The sequence below is a fragment of the Uloborus diversus genome, chromosome 1 (assembly GCF_026930045.1).
Source record: "Uloborus diversus isolate 005 chromosome 1, Udiv.v.3.1, whole genome shotgun sequence".
In the NCBI taxonomy this organism is placed as follows: domain Eukaryota; kingdom Metazoa; phylum Arthropoda; class Arachnida; order Araneae; family Uloboridae; genus Uloborus; species Uloborus diversus.
The window spans coordinates 228,383,035-228,402,467 of record NC_072731.1 but is presented as its reverse complement, the minus strand read 5'-3'; the positions used below and the strand labels follow the sequence as shown (position 1 = coordinate 228,402,467).

Here is a 19,433-nt window from a genome sequence, read left to right as displayed (position 1 = left end):
GCTGTTGCCCCCACCACTCAGACGTAAAAAGGTTACCAAATGATGCCTAGCTTCATTGCAACATTTCCTAATAGAGAAGTTTTCTTTAGATTGACTATTGAGGCAGTGAGAAGCAAAGGGATGTAAGTGGCAAAATTAAAAATTTGAAGATAACCAGTACAAATAACATGACATGACACCTTGAAGTTCACCGCACCAACCAGTACAAATAGTACGTGCACCTCTCCTTTGTCTTGGGGCAAAATATATTACTTGTAGCCTTGGTACGTTCTGTTATTTAGCATGATTTCAACAAAATTTTCAATGAAAGTCTACCTAGGACCCTATCTTTAAACGTGTTTTACTCAAAACTTGAAAATGTTCACTTACTTCCCTTTGCTCTTCACTGCTTCAATTGCAAAAAATCAAAAGGGTTATAATGAGTTTTTAAAAAAAATAAAGGGCAGGGTAGTGGAAAGTATATTCAAGTTAGAAGAGGAAAATTTGTTTTATACACATCAATATAGAGTTAAGAGCACGTAACTTATTTACATTACCTTTAACCGGCACAGAGAAATGCTTGCCGCAGGTTCTGTCACCTCTTGGGACAGCTCTCTCGACTCAATCTCTTTAACAGACAAGGAGTGAAAATGCCTTTTAATTTTGAAATGTAAAAGTTCAAAATGGTTCCAAGGCTATGCAGATTTCAGGGTTGACAGCATTGCTATTTAACTGCTTTTAAAGGCTCTTCTTAGAGGAATATTTTCAGCAATTTGTTTCAAAATCTGCTTTTTATCAATAAAAAGAAATACGTAACACATTTTAACAGCCTAAAAGTATGCAAAAATATTTTCAATCTTGTCAACTTGAGTTCGTATAGACACTCAAAGTTTGATTCAGATGTTAAAAAATTAAATCATAATTTCTACATGTCTTAAATGCTTCAGATTCTTAATAGAAAATCAATTACAGATTAATGCAGTGGTTTCCAATCCGTGGGGCACCTCCCTAGGAGACAGAATTAACGTAACGGAAACATGCAATTGTTAGCAAACTCATTTTTTTTTAAATCAAATTCAGAAAGTAAGAATTGACAAAAGATTATCATACGGGCATTTAGGTTTTTAACCACTTCCATTTAAGAAAAGCAATATCTTTTCCACAGTTAGAAAATTTACACTCAAAAACAAACTTGCTCAGAGCATTGATGTTTCACTACCGTTGTATATTATGCATCTATTTTTCTGTAATTTTTTACGATTTGATAAATGTAGTAGAATTAACAATATCAAACGAAAGTCTATTCAGATACAAATCAGGCTTGTTTTGTGATTAATTCATTTTTTTTCCTTAAAATTAGACCTTTCACAATATTTCATTGGTAAAAACAATTCTTTCATCACTTTTAAGTTCAATCTTTGTCTGAAAGTAAAGCATCAGTAAAAAACCTCCAGCTTTCAAGTCATTCACAGTGAAGTCTTTTAGGCAAAAGGGATTTCAGATCAGATTTATGATAAACACTCTGAAAACGATACAACAGAATTTTTTCACAAAAAATAAAAATGGCAAATATTTTTTTTTTTCAAAAAGAAAAAAGTTTACAAGGATTTTTTTTAATTCACAAAATGAAGACCTAAAAATAAAAACCTGGATCAACATCTCATATTGCAATATCACAATAAATAAGTAAATCATACTAAGATAAAAATATAAAGTATCAGCACACAAAACTCAAAACTATCTGCAGGTATGAAAAAATTACAAAGTGAATAGGCAAAATTTTTATTAATACAATGCCTTTTGATTTCAATCATGTATCCATAAGAGCAAAAGGTGAACTTTTTTCGTAAATTTATCAACCTATTTTGAAGATAATCAATGTTTAACATTCATAACTAGAAAATTGCCCATCAAGATATGACGGGTAAAAACTGCTTCTACATTAGAACGAAGCAATTGCCTGTTTGGTGATATTTTGAGAGTTGAAATTTTAACCCTAGCTCCAGTAGATAGCATTCATTGCTGACCACTTTTTTGTTTCTTCATTCCCCTGAAATGATACAGTCTTACCAGTAAAACAATTAGGTTACCGGATCCAGTTCAGCCTTGCCACAATAAAGCCTTTCCCTGCATTTTAAACACTACCAAAACATATTATCAAATTATCATGCCGTGGCGCGTTTTTATTGTTGATGACGTCAGAAACGTTACTTGATCATTGGCTATTATATGTAAAAGGATAATTAACAATTATCAGGCGATGCACATATCTACAGCAAATGTATTTGCAAAGCAGCAAATGTATCCGTGCTGGACGTGCACATCTACATTATCTAGCCATGAAGTAAATTTTGGTGCAATAAAAAATATTTCATTTCAATTAGGCTTAGATAAATCAATGTATTTTTATAGATCGTCGCCTCAGAGCAACAGTAGGATATCATACTGTTATTTCTGGGATTAGATGTCTTACGGTTGCTCTGAGGCGACGATATGTTTGCATGATTTTTGCTGTTTTTCCAAATAATAGTATGCATAGATTGACCCCGACACCCTCAAAAAATTTGAAACGACCGACTTATGTTTTTCTAACTCATTAAATGAATTGTGTGAGAGGGACACTCCCCCTCCCTCCTTTCATGAAAAAGGAAGTGCAGTTATAACAAGTTTGGAAACCACTGGTATAATGGTTAGCTGCTTTTCGCAATAACTTTTGATAGATTTGGTAGTAAATTCATTTGAAGTTGCGAGCTCATAGGCCACTCATAGTAATTAATTATTTGGTGCACTTCAATTCCTTCTTCGTTAACATATTGCAAGGGTCTGGCCAGAGGAAATGTAGATCCTTTTAAAGACCCTTCACAAAAATTTAATTCATTAAAAAAGGACCTTTCTCAAAATTATAATTAGTTATAAAGGACCCTTCACAAAATTCTGATGAACCAAAAGGACCCTTTACAAAATCTTGATTGACCAAATCGAATATTTCATGGACTTATTTTTTAATAAATGAGTATGCAAATCAGAAATCTAATCTATATTGATGGATAACTTTTGGTTTACATTTTGAAATTTCACAAAAAGATTTTATTTTTCACAGCAATTTTTAAAATTAACAAAAATAGGACCATACCTGAAAAATCCCGGACAGACCCCTGTATTGAGTACCAAGGCTACCCGAAATGACAATTTTAAAAACCTAATTCTCTAATACTTTTAAAATTGAGAAAATAAATAGTACACAAAAACAAAATTCAACAGCACATGATAAAGTAGGGGAAAAAATGTTACAATTATATCTCGCGATATGACGGTGGTGGTACTTCAGGATACATTTCTCTGCGCATAATTTCATCGTACGAGGGAGGCGGATCTTCTTCTTTTGCACTGTCCGACTCTTGATTATGAAGATCCCTGTTTGACTCACAAAAGTACAATGGAGGCAAAAGTCTCGGTCTCGAGTCGACCAACCTCGAGTTAATCCCATTGGGATAAAGAGATATCTCAACATGATGTATTTCCCCTCTATTATTGGGAACTGCACCAACGTCAGGCAAGCCTCTGTAGGACCTCAGAGGTCTTAACTGACTCATTCTTCTCTGCGAATAATGGACAGCAGGGCTCCTTGACGGCTGCACAAACTGCGAGAACAGCTGTCGGCTGCGCTCGCGGACGCCAAGTGTTACATAGATGAAGCATGGCACGAAGAAAAGGATAACTGTGATGAACAACAATCTGGTTGCCAGGATGAGATCTTTCTTCCACCTCTGGTACCAGTTGGGCTTTTCTGCCCAAGTAGGGATGTCTAGTGAAGTTGAATTGACATCCGTCAAGCAGTGGCACACGCCGTACAAACACATGCAGTACTGGTCTGACGTCTCGGCTACTTTTGAGCACTCGCTAGAGTTGTGACACTGCTGCTTGTGTGTTTTGAAGCATTTTTGCTTCCTGCCAAACAGCATGGTCTCGAATAACTGATATCCGTCATTGCATCTGCAAAAATGTTTTTTACAAACTGTATTCACATCCTGCCGGATGCAGTCTTCGTTCGTGCGACAACGATCGATGTATCGCGTTGGTTTGTGCCACAACAGACACATGTTAGCTCCTTGAATGTGAAAAAACTGGAAACCCTCTGGGCAAAGGCAGACATGATTTTTGCAATTAAGTTCTTCGCCGCACTGAGCAGATATGTTGCAAAAATTTCCCAAGTGTTTTCCTACTTGAAAACAACCTATGGTACCTTTTTTATTGGGCAGAATCCCTTGAGGGCATACGCAGGTATTTTGAATGCATATACTTCCTTCTAAGTCTGATGCACATTCCGTGGAGTTATGACAACGTTTCCCGGAACTTCTTTTGAACAGGCGTTGCGTAAATGAGTGCTTTCTATCAATAGCTGCATTGTGTGCAGTGTGAGTTAACTTTTGAGCGCCACAAGGAAAGGAATAAATGCTTGTGAAAACAATTATAATTAACAGTATAGACGAAAAAATATCGTAAAAACCATTATTGGATCTGTTAAAGTGCTTAACAGACATCACGGATTGTTTTCAATCATCTGAGTAACTAAAGCAGCTAACAACAAAACTGCAAAGTTCCATGAAACAAATACCAAGTAGAATTCTGTCAAAATACCAAAAGATTATTAAAAATATTTGTAAAAGACACTTCCGTAATCGCAACCGTCAAAACAAAACAAACATTCTGCATTAGCATTTCACTTCATCTGAGCCATCTACTGCAGTCACTGAGTTTAAGAGAAATATCTCTATTTTAATGCAATTTTATCAGTTTTTAGAGGGTCTTCTTTGATGTCACTTGGAAAGTTTTACTGGTATTTGTTTAATATTTAACTTTTCAAAAGTACAATTTATACAAACATCTTAAATTTTTCTTAGGATCAATAATGGCCTCAAACGTGGACATGGATTTAATTTTGAGATTTGGCAACAATGTCAAGTTAATTGTCCTGTCATTGTATCGAAGGTTCCATGGGCAGAAGTAAACAACAAACAACAAAGTGCTTTCACTAACCGATCATGTCCAGGATGCAAGTATGGAGCCAAATTTTCAATAACTACAAAATTTTAAAGCTATATTTTATACAAAATGCTTTTTAGTGTCCTATGTGAGATAGATCTAAGTTGATGTTGAATACATTCTAAGAAAAGCTACTATACTTTTTCTAGAAATATGATCACTAGTCCTCCATATTTATTTATTTATTTTTATTTTACTTTCACTGTGATAAGTAATCCCTTCGTTATTGGTGATACACATTGTGATGCAAGCGATAGAAAGTATAACTGTGATTGCATATTTGAACCCAGTAACCGTACAGTGTATCTGGATGATGATGCTCACTACAATACTTCTGCTGATCTCTTCGTTCCAGCTATACAAACGCTTCGTTATTGTCAAGGGAGTTTTCAGTGCAAGCCCAATTTTAAGCCGAATCGTGTTTCGGAAACCATCAATTCGGATAACTACTTAATTTGTTTTAATGATGCAAGCTGCTTATCCAACGGTGGGTATGAAGTAGCTTCTCTGAGAGGTTTAAGCGACGCATGCATTAAAAATACGTGCATGCTTCTCAAAGATCTCGTTGAATTCAATATTACTAATGCTGTTCTTGAGGTAGATACCTATATGTGTATCAAAGTAGGTCCTAAAGGTCTTAAAGCCCCCTATTGTTTGAAACCAGCGTGTAAAAGCTTTGTGGCTATTGAGAAATTATGTGTTTGTAATTTTGAAAAGTTGCACTGTACATGCAGCTCATATTGCCATACTTTGTTTACTAATCCATCCCATAAAACATATGCTTTATTTCTAACATTTGGGGACATTTATGTCACCAAAGGCTCCAAAGGATCATTATTGCATTGGATCATATTGATAGTTTTGTGCATTGGTCTCAAGATACTTTTAATAATATTTTACAAACTGTGTAAAGCAGCTGTTGATCCCACCAATTGTGAAAATGAAATACAAAACACAGAAATTCTTAGACGTATTCTTACTACGACTTTGGATTCAAATGCCCCCTCTGTATCTACTACAGCCAAAAACAGTTTTTCAACAGGAGATCGTGGTTCTCCTCCTCCAACATACGAACAGGTTTTGAAAGATAAATGCATTGAATTCAAAAAAAGTATGGCATAAAGTCTAAGAAATCTATATGTTTTATATAAAGTATGTAGATTTCTTTGATTTTAAGTAAATTACGTTTTAACCTCCTATTCTTGAAAGTGATGAGAACTTTTCTTTGTCTTCTGAAAGTTTTCTATTTAGTTTATACCTATACTCATTTTGTAGCAAAGAATTATTTAATAATGAAGAATTTATCTTCCAAATCATTCAGTAGTAAGTTTTTCTAAAGAATCAAGAAAACTTTTCATTTCTATTCAGCTGTTAAATGATTAAATTCTTTGAAGTATCTGCAATACCTAAGAGATGTTCATATATATGTATATATACAGTGCTGAGTTTTGAGGGATTGCGGTTCCATGAATTGGTTTGTTATATAAATAAGGCAAATTTAATGCAATTGTAATCAAACCACCTGTTTCTTATAAAATAATATGTCTACTTTTTAAATTAAAGCTAAATCACTAATCTGAACTGACCTTATCTGGTGTTACAAAAATCTCAGCCATGGACATCTATCCTACAAAATGTGAGTTCCTCTAAATATGTTTTTTCTATATGTAGTTACAGCACTGAATATATATTAGTGAGCTACAAGTTATACAAAACTTGATGTTGAACAAAATTGCGATAGTATATATGTAATATGAAAATTATGCATTGATTAGATGAATATGGATAATTTACAGACCCAAATATTAGAAATGAAGTTCCAAAAGCTATCCCAAAAAATGTGCAGCTTACCCACTTGTTTCTCAGTATTTTTTTTTTTTTTTAAGCTCTGTTTTTTTGTTTCCTAAGTTTGTCCTACGCCAAAAAAGCATCAGCTCATGTGGTTATTGAAAAAAAGAGTATATCAAAAATCACACATGTGATGGTTGTAGTAGCATAAATAGTAAGTTTCAAGTCAAAAATGTAATGCAAAATAGTTTGCTCGTTATAGAACTTAAACATAAACAGTCAATTCTTAAATATTCCTTTCTCTTGGAGTTTTCTGTAGACAAAAATTTGTTTTGCATTAACAAGTCATTGACAGTCTTGCACATAATGACAGAACCTAGGATTGCTCCTGCAAGAAGACCATGAAACAAGACATTGAAAAGTCTGTACAAAAAGGAGGAGGAGAGACAGGGTTTGCCGATATATATCATGGTATATATCACGATATATATCATGATACATATCACAATATATATCCGATATTTATTATGAAAATATCATGATATTTTCAAGTTTTATTTTTTCAACTACAGTATTTTTAACATAAAAGTAATATTAGTCGTAATAATTTTGTTCATTTATTATTAAAATTAACAAAGTTAGGTACTATAAATTTATGATGAATTCACACATCATTAATGTAACAAAGTGATGTAATATTCCTTTTTTGTTTTTAAAATTAATAGTAATTTAACAATTTTAATACAGATTCAAAGTGCTTAGTTGAATATTAAACATTGTTCAGAAAAAAAGAAAATGTCTAACTGTAAAAATAAAGGAAAATTAGTGAAACAGTTCATACTAAATTAACTTTCTTAAAATCAATCAAAATGCAAAATAAAATATTGTATCTAAATAACGAGAAAAATCTTAATTTTAAACTTACCTATTGTAATAATAATGAGAAAATAAAGGGTGATTTGATGATGCATTTACTATTCTAAAGACTTTAGTTTGTGCTGATTGAAAATATCGGATATATATCAAAATATCATGATATTTTCAAACTCCGAGGGGGGATGAATGTGGTCAATTGCTCACTTGTGTCTGTCACATTACAGAGCAACCTATTGCATATCTCTGGAGGGAAAGAGCAAGCTAGGGGAAAGAGGGTGAAAAAAATAGAAAATTCTTAAATAAATCGAAACTTGATGATAGTGTTAAAAAGAGAAATTTATATATATATATTTCTCCTTTATTTTGAAGCTAAAATTGAATTTTGGCTATTTATTGTGGAAGGATGTTGAATTCAATATTAGAAAGACCCTCCAAGAAGGGATAAAAGGTAGAGAAAGGGAAAACCTACATTTTTCAAGTCCCTTGATTGCCTTTACCAGTGAAATATTGGGGGGAGAAAATTTTCATTCATTAGTTTTATGCAGAATGTCTCAATCATTTGCATAGTAGAACCACATGACTGGGGACCTTCACTTCAGCTTTTCCGAACCAAGGGAGGATCCAACTTCTGGTTCAGTAGATATTGGGGGGGGGGGGGGGGTCCAGTGCAATTTTTTTTGCATAAATAGGAGGGTCTGAGGAGATTTTGTGTTGCAATAAATGTCCATAAAATAGTTTTACGCTATATATTTGATCGCTTGAGGAGGGGGGGCATGACCTCTTCTGGATCCACACCTGTTTCTAACCATGTTTGTACTCATTTTGTTGCTCTAAGAAAATAGCTATTAAATAAAAAAAAAGTTGAAATGTGTTAAACATATGGAATACTGTCCTGATATATGTTAAAATTGTTTAAAATTTTAAAGCATTCCAATGCGTTATAGTAAATTATAAGAGTTGAAAATTTATTGTAATGCATTGAAATAAAATAATAATAAGGATGAGAAATTTTTCTGTGTTTTTTATTCATAGTATATCATTCATAAAAATTTGGGTTGTAAAATGGTAATATGTATTTCCTAATTCCATGCAATGGAGTGTTTGCTGTTTAGGAATTTTATCTGTGAAGTTTGGAAAGTGAAATGTGCTATACTACATGTTAAGTGTATAAATTTATATATGTTGCATTTGTACTTTCAATGATTTTAAAAATTAATACTGTGCATGGTTATATTCTAGTCATTTGTTACTGGTAACAAATACTTGTTTTTAAAAATTGTCTGCTTTGAATCGGCAGTTATTGTACTTAATGTTGTTGTATTGAATTTTTTATCATTAATGCAAATTAAATTATTTATATACAATTTTAATAGCTACCCTAATATTAAAAAAAAAAGAGTTTATTGCATATTAAGTTTTCTTAATTTTCATGGACATACTCCTTATAAACACTACGTCCATATTTACACGGGTATGCAGAAATATCCAGCCTGATTTTTGCATGCCTTGGATTTAACTTTGCTATTATTTCAACTCGGTCACATGACATTGTCGTCCAATTGCTGAATCAAATATGATTTTCACCTTTTGACTGACTGGTCAAAATCAACATTGAGATTCTGAAGTCTAATTTTCAGTAGTAGCTTTGTTCCGCAGACTGCACAAAACTCGAATATGTTTTAACTTCAGGAGAAAAAAATTGAGTATGTTGTGTGTTAAAGTATTTACTCAAGTATGTTTTTTTTCAAGTTTGAAAGTCATCTAATTAAGAAATTGTGATGCAGATTTAACAATTTTTTTCCAATGAAGATTTTATTTTAAACTGTTCAACACGATTACATTTTATTTAGTTTTATGTTAACAAAAATTACAGCAAATGTTTCTACTAGTTTTAATGTTTTGCTAAATGCATCGGATAAAGTTTAATGAGTTAAATTTATACTTTAACAATTTATTTTTAAAAAAATAAAGGCCAGGATAAGAATGTTCATAGATTTTCTCTTTGCAAAAAGTCTTTTTTTATGTTATGCTTTTTTTTTCTTGAAGTTTTTTAAAACTTTAGATCCTTAAATTAAAAAAATATAAATAAAAGAAACATGGAATTTTTTTTAAATAAGAAAAATAAAACTTTAAATTCCTTCATGAATTAATTGTTTTGAATATTTTATGAATTTTCGCATAATTTTCAAAAGAAAAAAAGACTGCTCCTTATTAGTTACAGTCGACTAAACTCGATTTAATTGGGACAAAACCAGAACAAACATGACCAAAAACAGAAATTTAGTAACAATATATAAGATGTGTTTTGCTCATATTTTCGTAAGAGACAGTTAAAATAATATTGAATAAATTAAAATACATTTATTGCATTACTTCCAAGATTTAACAATACTGACATAATATTTTTAGAAAATTTTTTTTTTTCCTTCTAAGAACTGGATTTTCTGAAGGTAGGATATTGCACAAGGAACCAAATATTTTTTTCCTTTTATTGAAAGAGTCAGTTAAGGTAGAGAGTCAATTCAATTAAATGGGAACCAATCAAGAGAGAGTTTTTACTAACAAAAATTTATGAACTTCATTCACTAACATTTATTTCATTATCATTTGGTACATCATTTCTACCCGTTTTTGTTTTCAATTTCAGAATTCAAAATTTTGTACTGGATATGATAGCTGTCTTAAATCATTTATAATGTTGAGCTTATGAAGATAACAGTTTAGAACATATAAAATGATTTTGATAAATGATAAAGAGATATAAAAATCTTTTTGATAATAATATGTTAATTATATATCATAGTTGTCCTGTAGCTTTTATAACGTTAGCTGTATCTGCTAAATGTTGTTGATATTCCAGATTAACAAAAGCTGTTAACTTTTTTGCAATTTGAAAGGAGGTTGTATTTACATAATTGTATGTGTACAGTTTCTTAAAATTTATCTCAAAGTTTTATAGCGTTTTTAAATTGTGAAAATATCAATTTTTGAGAATTATACTATTATTAATGCATTTTGCATTCTAACTCACAAAAAATTTTTAAGAGACAGATTCATTGGTTTTTGTATATACTACATACACTTATACTTGCAAATTATTGAAAATGTTTGGATATATTAGTTAACAAAATACTTAAGCTAAAATAGTTCTCTTTGAAAACACAGACTATTATGTTTGAAGTTTGAAGTTGAAGAAATTTATACTGTGGTCACTTTTATTGAAATTGTTGTTCACGAAACTTGTGTTTTTTCATGTATAAATATTGGATGTGTTTCCTAACATTTTGATGTTTCGTGATGTAGGTAAAATGTTAGTCTGCCCTTAACATTTGAAAATGATATATATTACTTTGATTTCATCTAGAAAATGTCTATATATATATATACACATACATGCACCTTAAGCCAAAGATCATTGTATATACAGAGATGCAGTTGTTTATATTTTCAGAGTTTTTATGCGTTAAAATATGTTGTTGTTGTTTCTTGTATTAAAATTAGTGCCATAGATTGCAATATAGTAGAGCTTTTATCTGTTAATTACTAGTCAGAAGAGTTGTGAGCCAAGTTTCCGGCTTTTGTTTTAAGCTTATTTTAAATATTATAGTTTAAAAAGAAAAGTCTGTTAGTGTTTCCATCCAACAAGTTATAAGTCAGGAAGCATTTTTATTTATTTTACCTCACTAGCACTACCAATTTATCTTGGGGGGAAGGGGGGGGGGAGATACAATCACAGTAGTTCTTGTGTGCATTTCAATCACACTATGAGGATTGGCATTATATATTAAATCCAAGGGCGATGCAGGGTTGATCCTCTCCCCCCATTGGGCCACTGTTGAACGTTATGTTTTATTTATAAGTATCATAGATATTTTTAAATAAAAGATCTGTTTAGCATGATGCACTGCATACTTAGTTCACAATCAAGAACAGGAAGCAGAATAATTGTAACCAAGAGTAATTTGTAAAGTAGTGTGAAAGAAAAAAAAAAACACACACACACACAGTTATTTAGTTTGGATTAACAAATAACATTCCCCTTTAACGTTAGGAATTATGAAAGTTGAATTAACTTGTTATCAGCAACAGATTTTGGAAAGCTTGCCATAGTTTTGAAAAAGAAAGCATTTTGAAACAGCTTGTTCCAAGCATTTTAAAAAGCTTGTTCAAAATATTTGTATAACTATTTGGAATGGGGGATACATCAAGAAATCATAATGCATGTTAAATGGTAAATATTCATCTTTCTTCCTGACTATACTTGAATAACTTCAACATGACTTTATTGCAAGTTTGTCCCTAAACATTAGATTTATTCATAAGTGTTTTTTTTTTTTTTTTTTTTGCTGAAGTGGCTAACGTACTTATTTTAGAGCTTGTTAAATACACACAAAAATTAATTATGTATAATATTGATAAGTGTATAACCAAAAAGTTTTAAGTTTCAAAAGTATATTATTCAAGAGTTCATATTAAAATCAATTATTATATAAATGCTGTGATTATAAATTTTAACTGTACAACATTCCTGTCATATTTAAATACTATTGTATGTTGATAAGAATCAAGAATTGAATGTTAAGCTTTCATAAATTTATGAAATGAAGCTATGATAAATTGGAAAATTTATTTTTTCCTGCATGCATTTGCTTAATTGCAACAAAGCATTTTTGTATTGTGATAGGCATTTATTTGTTATAGACTTTTAAGTTGTTTGAATATGTAAGTGTGTCAATAAAAATATTTTGTCAAGTCATCTTGAAAGTATTTTGATTTTTTACTATCTCTTGTGAACCTAAAATACTTATATGACAAATATTCTAAACATGCAAAATGCAGTTTGATATTTTTGCTTTAAAGTTGCAGATTTATAGACATCTTCAACAAACTATAGTATTCTTAAGGAAATTCTGAAAAGTTTCAAATCAGTAATTTTGTCTTCACTATATACAACTTTTACTATACTGCCTATATTATGTCTTTTAATTTAAATTTTATTGGCTACTTTAGAATTAACCTTAACATAATGATATTAAGATCAACTGCAATTTTTGAGTGTAATCAAGTAATCATATACTTATTTTATTTCATACTTTTCAGTGTGAAACAAGCTTATAAAAATAGTCTTAAGATTTAAAAACATTTTTTACGTTTTATTTTTCAATGTATAATGTTAGAAAGGTCAATAATATGTATGAGTTCATTTTAATATATTTTTGTCTTGATTGCTTAGTTTAAAAATTATTATTTTGCAAATTTTCTTAATAGCTTTTTCTGTAAAACTATGAAATTTTGTTAAAGAACATAATATTTTATTTATAAGGTTTCTTTATTACTATTACTTTTTTTAATCAAATGAATATGTCAGCTGAAAATATACAGTGGACTCTCTCTATTCTGAACATGCATGGGACCGATGAAAAGTGTTCAGATTATGGGGATGTTCATTATACAGGGAGACTGGATAATGCATGTTTCTGTATTCTATTGTGTTAGTGGATTATATTCAGCACTTTGCCCAGTGAATTGTACCAGTTACTGAGATAGAGGTGCTGAACTTTGGAATGACGGCTAGTACAATGTCTAATTCAACTCCGTAGAAACGAAACTCTTGCATCTATTTTATTTTTTTTTTAAATTCAATAAGTTTAATGTAACATTCGATAATAAAGCATTAAGCTATCAGTTCAACATTTGAAGAAAAAAAAAGTTATTTTTAATCTGTTTTTGCATTGTGTTTTCTCATGCAAGGTACATGTTATCATTCCAACTGAAAATCTTTACAGGTGATTCTCAACTGCATTTTGCTTGATGGTATTCATACTCTGAAGGTGTTGAATACAGCTTAATACAATGGTTGGATTCTTGAAATATAAATATAGTTCAGTGTCAGATACTTCAGGCTCATATTGCTCAGCTGAATGATTTCATGTGATGTAGTACTTGGGGGGGGGGGGGGGGAGCAGAAAAATAATTTTTTCTTTCTCTCAATTTTCTCTTTAATGACATTAATCAATATGATAAAAATGTGACTCATAGGAATTCTTAAGTAGTAATTGCGAACATGATTAGTATATAGAGAAATAACTGACGAGGGTTAAAAATAGCATTCATAATACTGGGGTGTTCACATTAGAGAGTGTTCAGATAGAAAGAGTTCACTACAAAGATTTTATTGATAATTTTATGCAAAAATTAGGTGTCAGTAATAAAAATTCAAGTCATTAATTTGTTTTATTGTATTTCTATTAACAATGTATAAAAATATAAAAAATAACAAAAAGCATTTGACAGGAACAACATTATGAAAACTAGCAAATAATTTTAACTTTTGATTTTTTTCTAAAAGAAAAGTTAATTTTTTTCATATCAAATTTACTGTTAGCACAAGTTGTCGGCTTTCCTCACCCCTCCAATTTTACAAATGGAATCAGTTAAGCCTCAGATGATTGGAAGTCAAGTTATTAAAGCCTAACTATATTATCACATATTTTTATTTGTTTTAATGTCCATGGCTACAGGTACACTAGTTAAGTTTGAAGTTCCTTCCATATTTCAGTATTAGTTATCCCTTCAAAATTTAAAACTCACTCATTATAAATTATTACTTAACTAATTAGTATGAAAGTGAAAGGAAGTAAGTCGTAACTTCAAATTAAGCTTCAGAAAAGTGGGTCACTATGCCTTAAAGTTGAGGAATTTCTGTTCCAAAATGTTTCATTTTAAATAAATTAATGAAGAAAGTTGATAATTTAAGAGACTTGAAATTTAGTTTTGTGATATTCCTATTGTGTGTGTGAGTGCATAAAGAATAAACTATTCTATTTACAAAAAAAAAAAATATGTTTTTAAATATTTCACGACCCAAGAGCTGCACCAACTTTGGAAAAGTTTAATCTGACAGACCAAATGATTACAAGAAGTATTTGACAGCTACGACAAAGCTCAGTGCATGTATTTATGATTGAAAATACTGCTGCACCAAAAAAAAAAAAGACTTGCACGATTTATTGCAGGTGTGTGACACTTAGCCTGAATATTGTCTTTCTTCCTTGTAGTTATGTATTGTTGTTCAGAAAATTACCTCCCATTACCTACTTAATGCTGTTTAGGAGGAGCTAGAAATATAGAAATCAAGAGACACATATTCCAAGTCTGTTTTATGAGCACTGTATTTTGGGACGCATTACAACATTCGTAAAGGTACGGATTTACTATATAATAATTATTGGGGTGAAATAGTTACTTTCTTTCAGGTTTGTCAAAAGAAGTATTTACTAAACATTAATTGAAAACAGTAAAATGCAACATAAGTGTATAACAGTTTATTTTTGCAATAACAAAATACATAAAAAGTAATTTATTTTGAACAACTGATTAATATGAAAATTTGTCATTCAAAATGATATGTAAATAGAAGACAAATTTATAAGCAATGAACAAACAATAAATGATTAAAAAATTTTGTACAATTAACAAAAGTTGGACAAAAGCACATAACTCAGAGGAAGGTTCATTAAAAACAATATCTCGAAATATTTAACAAGTTTGTTAACAAATATAAAAAACATATGGCATGCATGAAGTGCTTTTGTACAAATTATTTTAAAAACTTTGCACTGTTACGTTTCTTTTTTTTTTTCTTTTGTATTGTGTTAAATGTACAACACATTATCACAGAAAATGATTTGAATTTCACAGAAAGAAATAGAGATCTCTATATATTTACACCTTTCTAGTTACATCACTCAGAAAGCTTGAAAGAATCTGTAGAACTTGCTATACTCAAAAATAGTTCACGCCAGAAAACTATAATGGAAAAAAAGTATATTTAAAATCCAACTGGAAAAACAAAAACATTAGAAATCAGTTTATTGTTTTTAATAAAATTTATTTACATTAAAAAGGATTACATTTTCAAATGAAAGGATTCAAAGAACTCAACTATTTAAAATTAAAACTTCCTTTCGTTATGTGTAGAAAAACAAAACAAGTTGTGATTTTACATTTAGTTTTTATAATGAGTAGGTTTAAAACATTGTGAGCTTCATAACTACTTTCAAGTATGACAAAGAAATTAATTCTCTTATACGTCATTCATCTTTTGTCGGATGTCTTTTCATCCATAAGCTCATTTCTTTTGCATTGAAAAAGGCGTTCCTGGTAATGCCGAAACACGTGTCTGTAGTAATCTGCAATTTGTGCTTTTTGACGTAGTTATTTCTTACTTTACTTTTCAACACAAAGGTATTTATTTATCTTATTGATCTTTATTTTGGAACAAGTTAACTTTTAAAGCAAATTAGTAGAAGAATAAGTGAGAGATATTCTTAACTAGCAACCCACTAGTGAAAGTGAATGAGATTAATCTTCCTATACTTCAGGATGGCTAATGATGCTTAAAGAGATGTTTAAGTAAGAGATGCAAAGTATTAAGCAAAGATATTTACATAGTTTTCCCAAGATGACTTGAAATATTAACTCATTGGTTCAGTACCTCAAAGCCAGAAGGACATAAATCACATCATGATAATTTTACAGGAGAGAGGAAAAACTTTTTTCTGGCGAATGCAAAGGATGGGACATGCACTCTTTTAACTAGGCTTGTCAGACGTCCCGGTTTTCTGACAAAATCCTGGTGTCCCGGCCGGTTTACTTCACGTCCCAGAAAATGATAAATTTGATTATAGATGACCAAAAAAGTCGAAACAAATTATCTGTGAAGGATTTTTTAGGATAACTACTTTATCATTTGTAACATTAATATGTAAAATTAATATTGAATTAGCTTGTGAAGGCTTTCAAAAGAGTTCTATCCAATAAAAAGTACATGCAAATATTGTTCAATTATTTTCCTTATTAAAATTGTTTCTACTTACTTAAGTAACTTGACAATTTTAACATGTAAGAAATAAAATGTTTAAATTTAGCTGCTTGGGTTATGTATGTCATTCTTGGTTTTGGTTCAAATTTAGTAACCATTTATTCATAGCATTAAGAATGAACAGCCCTCTAAAACACTTTAAAAACCAGCCAAGGGTGTGAAGTGAACCCTTTTGAATACCTAAGTCACTGGGGGGAGGAGGTTTCTCTTCCGGTGTCCCGGGTGAACCTTTCAGAAATCTGGCAAGCCTACTTTTAACCCTGGTAAAGAATTGAAAAGTTTTTTTTTTATTTAAGTTCACATGGCTCGATGCGGAATGGGCTTCTACTACACTAATGATTGGAAAATCGCAATTTTTAGACTTACTTCCTTCTGGTTCAGGAGTACAGTGTTATAGAAATGCTAACTAAAACTGCATCTTAAATTTAGCAAATTCTCTTACAAATAAAAGTCATTGAAATGTTGATAAAATAACAAGCATATGAAATGTTAACGATTTTGTTTAAAAAGAAAATAATAAAAAAAAATAGAATTTTACTATGCACACATCATTCAAGTAAAAAGCTTTGTAACTTACATGAAGAATAACTTTTACAATTACAGCAAATGAGACACCCAAAAGAAACATTGCTACATAGTCCATGTGAGGTGGCAGTAAATTTGGTCGTTTCTTTAACAATTTTCTTAAATACTTTTGGTTAGCTGGAGAATATGGCGGATATCTAGCTCTAAAACATACATAAAAATTTTGAAATATGCAAGTTAGATGCAAATGAACAAAAAAGCATAGCACATTTAATAACATTCTTCAAAGCATACATATTTGTAATTCTTTATTAATAACCAAAATACTAATTAAAATTTAAAATATTTGGTTAAAAGATACTTACTCTCCTAACTTTTCTCCCAGCATAGAATAATTTCTAATGAGTACAGCCTTCTTATGAGAAAATGTATCAAATGAATATTTTCCATGATAAGCTCCAATACCACTTTTCCCAACTCCACCAAAAGGTAAGGCATCAACTTAAAATAAAAATAAGTTCTTTAACTACGACAAAATTTAAGCATAAATAAATGCAGTAACATATGATTAATATTTAAATACGAATGATATGGTTTCAATGCAAATCAAAACACATTGAATATTCAATTTTTATTAAATAGCCGATTAGTTAAATATTCATCTTTGTAGAAATTGGTACATAGAGCAAGACATGGAGATGAATACAATGAAATGAACAACACATACTTTTTTAAATATTTCTACTTACATTTGAGTTTAGAGGATAATAAAAATTGTCTATTTCATGTTACAATTAAATTTTCAGTGTCATGAAACTTAATACATTCTGTTTATTATCAGAAAAAAAAGAGACATTCATTGAAATGTAACCACAAAATCAACCATTAAGTATCAGTAATTCAAGTCAGCTGCTGGCTCACCAAATTGGATCCTCCATTAAAAAAAAAGGAGTGAAAATTCTTCCCCTGGCAGTTTAGATGCCATACTAGTTTTCCACCCAGTAAATTTTGCTTGAAACACAAAAACTTCAAAGGAATAAATACAGTGATGATAACTTACTGGAAAGATTAACAATGGAGTCATTCACACACACGCTGCCGCTAGATGTGTTTTCTATAAACTTCCGAATAACATCATGCTGCTTTGAATATACGTTCAAGGTCAAGGGTTTATCTCTACAGGAAATTTTGTATAATTATAAAATTGAAAACATTAAGAAACATGAATATTTAATTTCACCAAAACATATCATCGCCTCAGAGCAACAGTAGGATATTTTACTGTTATTCCTGGGATTTGATGTCTTACTGTTGTTCTGAGGCGACGATATTTATTGTATTAAGCTAAATTGAGGAAATACATACAGATTTCAGAACTAGGGGATTTCTTTTTGAGGCACTAAGCAATTTTTAAGCAACAAAACTTTTCTTTTTTTGTAAGAATAAAAATGCAATTTTCAGTACAGCATATTTTGCAAAGAGAAAATACGCACAGTTTATTCTCATTCGAATTTATTTCTGGTTTTATGAAATCAGTTTACTATGGTTTGCAGAAATTTGAATTTCAAAACAAAAGCTTTGCTTTACTACTTATTACCATGAGGATAATCTTCCTTTCAACATTACGAATAATTTCCCCCCTCCCCCCACTATCATTAATTTAGGTTTACTGCATGGTAATAAAATTCATTGTGATTTGAAATGAATATTAATTGCTTCAAAACTGACTTTTGATAGTAATTATCTACCATTACGTTTCATGGTGTAGGTTACCCCCTTTATAAACAGATTTCTTTGCATAATGAATTCCGAACAAAATATTATAGATGTAAAACTGAAATTTTGAGTAACAAAACATAAATTGTAATGTTATTTAAGCACAAGGAAACACTATCTAAAGCAGCAGCTCTCAACCTGAGGAAGACGCGAGTCAGGGTTTGGGCTAGGGTGCGAGATTGCACGATTCTCACAAATTTTTCTGAAACCTCACCCAATAAAAATCTCTTTGTGCACTGTTCCCGCTGTTTACTTCAGCAGGAAAAAAAATGAAATTCCTCATCTCGATTTTTTTTTATTTCTCATATCTCTTTTAAGAAGACAGCCAGTGTAAATGGAATGGCTGACAATAATTTTCAGCTGCTTTATCGATGAACAGAAGAATCTAGGAATTTAACCACATAGAAACAGGATGAAAATATTGATCTTAGCATTATTCTTTTACTTTTCTGAACGGTCAAACACTTAGAGCTTTTTTTTCCCTCAAAGCATTGAGATTCATTTTCAAGGGCAATATAGAGTACATCATTAGCACATTAGCATATGGGTCATTCTTCAACAA

General features: G+C 30.7%; 1 protein-coding gene across 2 annotated transcripts in view; it reads right to left on the bottom strand.

The window, feature by feature from the left end:
* Positions 1-15,005: 15,005 nt before the first annotated feature.
* Positions 15,006-19,433, bottom strand: part of LOC129234197 (aldehyde dehydrogenase, dimeric NADP-preferring-like) — a 44,321-nt gene continuing 39,893 nt past the window's right edge. For both annotated transcript variants that reach the window (XM_054868116.1, XM_054868117.1), the window contains exons 10-13: positions 18,156-18,271; positions 17,461-17,596; positions 17,148-17,298; positions 15,006-15,495 (exon numbers count right to left, since the gene is read on the bottom strand). In XM_054868116.1, coding sequence (XP_054724091.1) covers positions 15,472-15,495; positions 17,148-17,298; positions 17,461-17,596; positions 18,156-18,271 — 427 coding nt within the window. In that variant the 3' untranslated portion in view covers positions 15,006-15,471. The remainder of the gene's footprint in view (positions 15,496-17,147; positions 17,299-17,460; positions 17,597-18,155; positions 18,272-19,433) is intronic.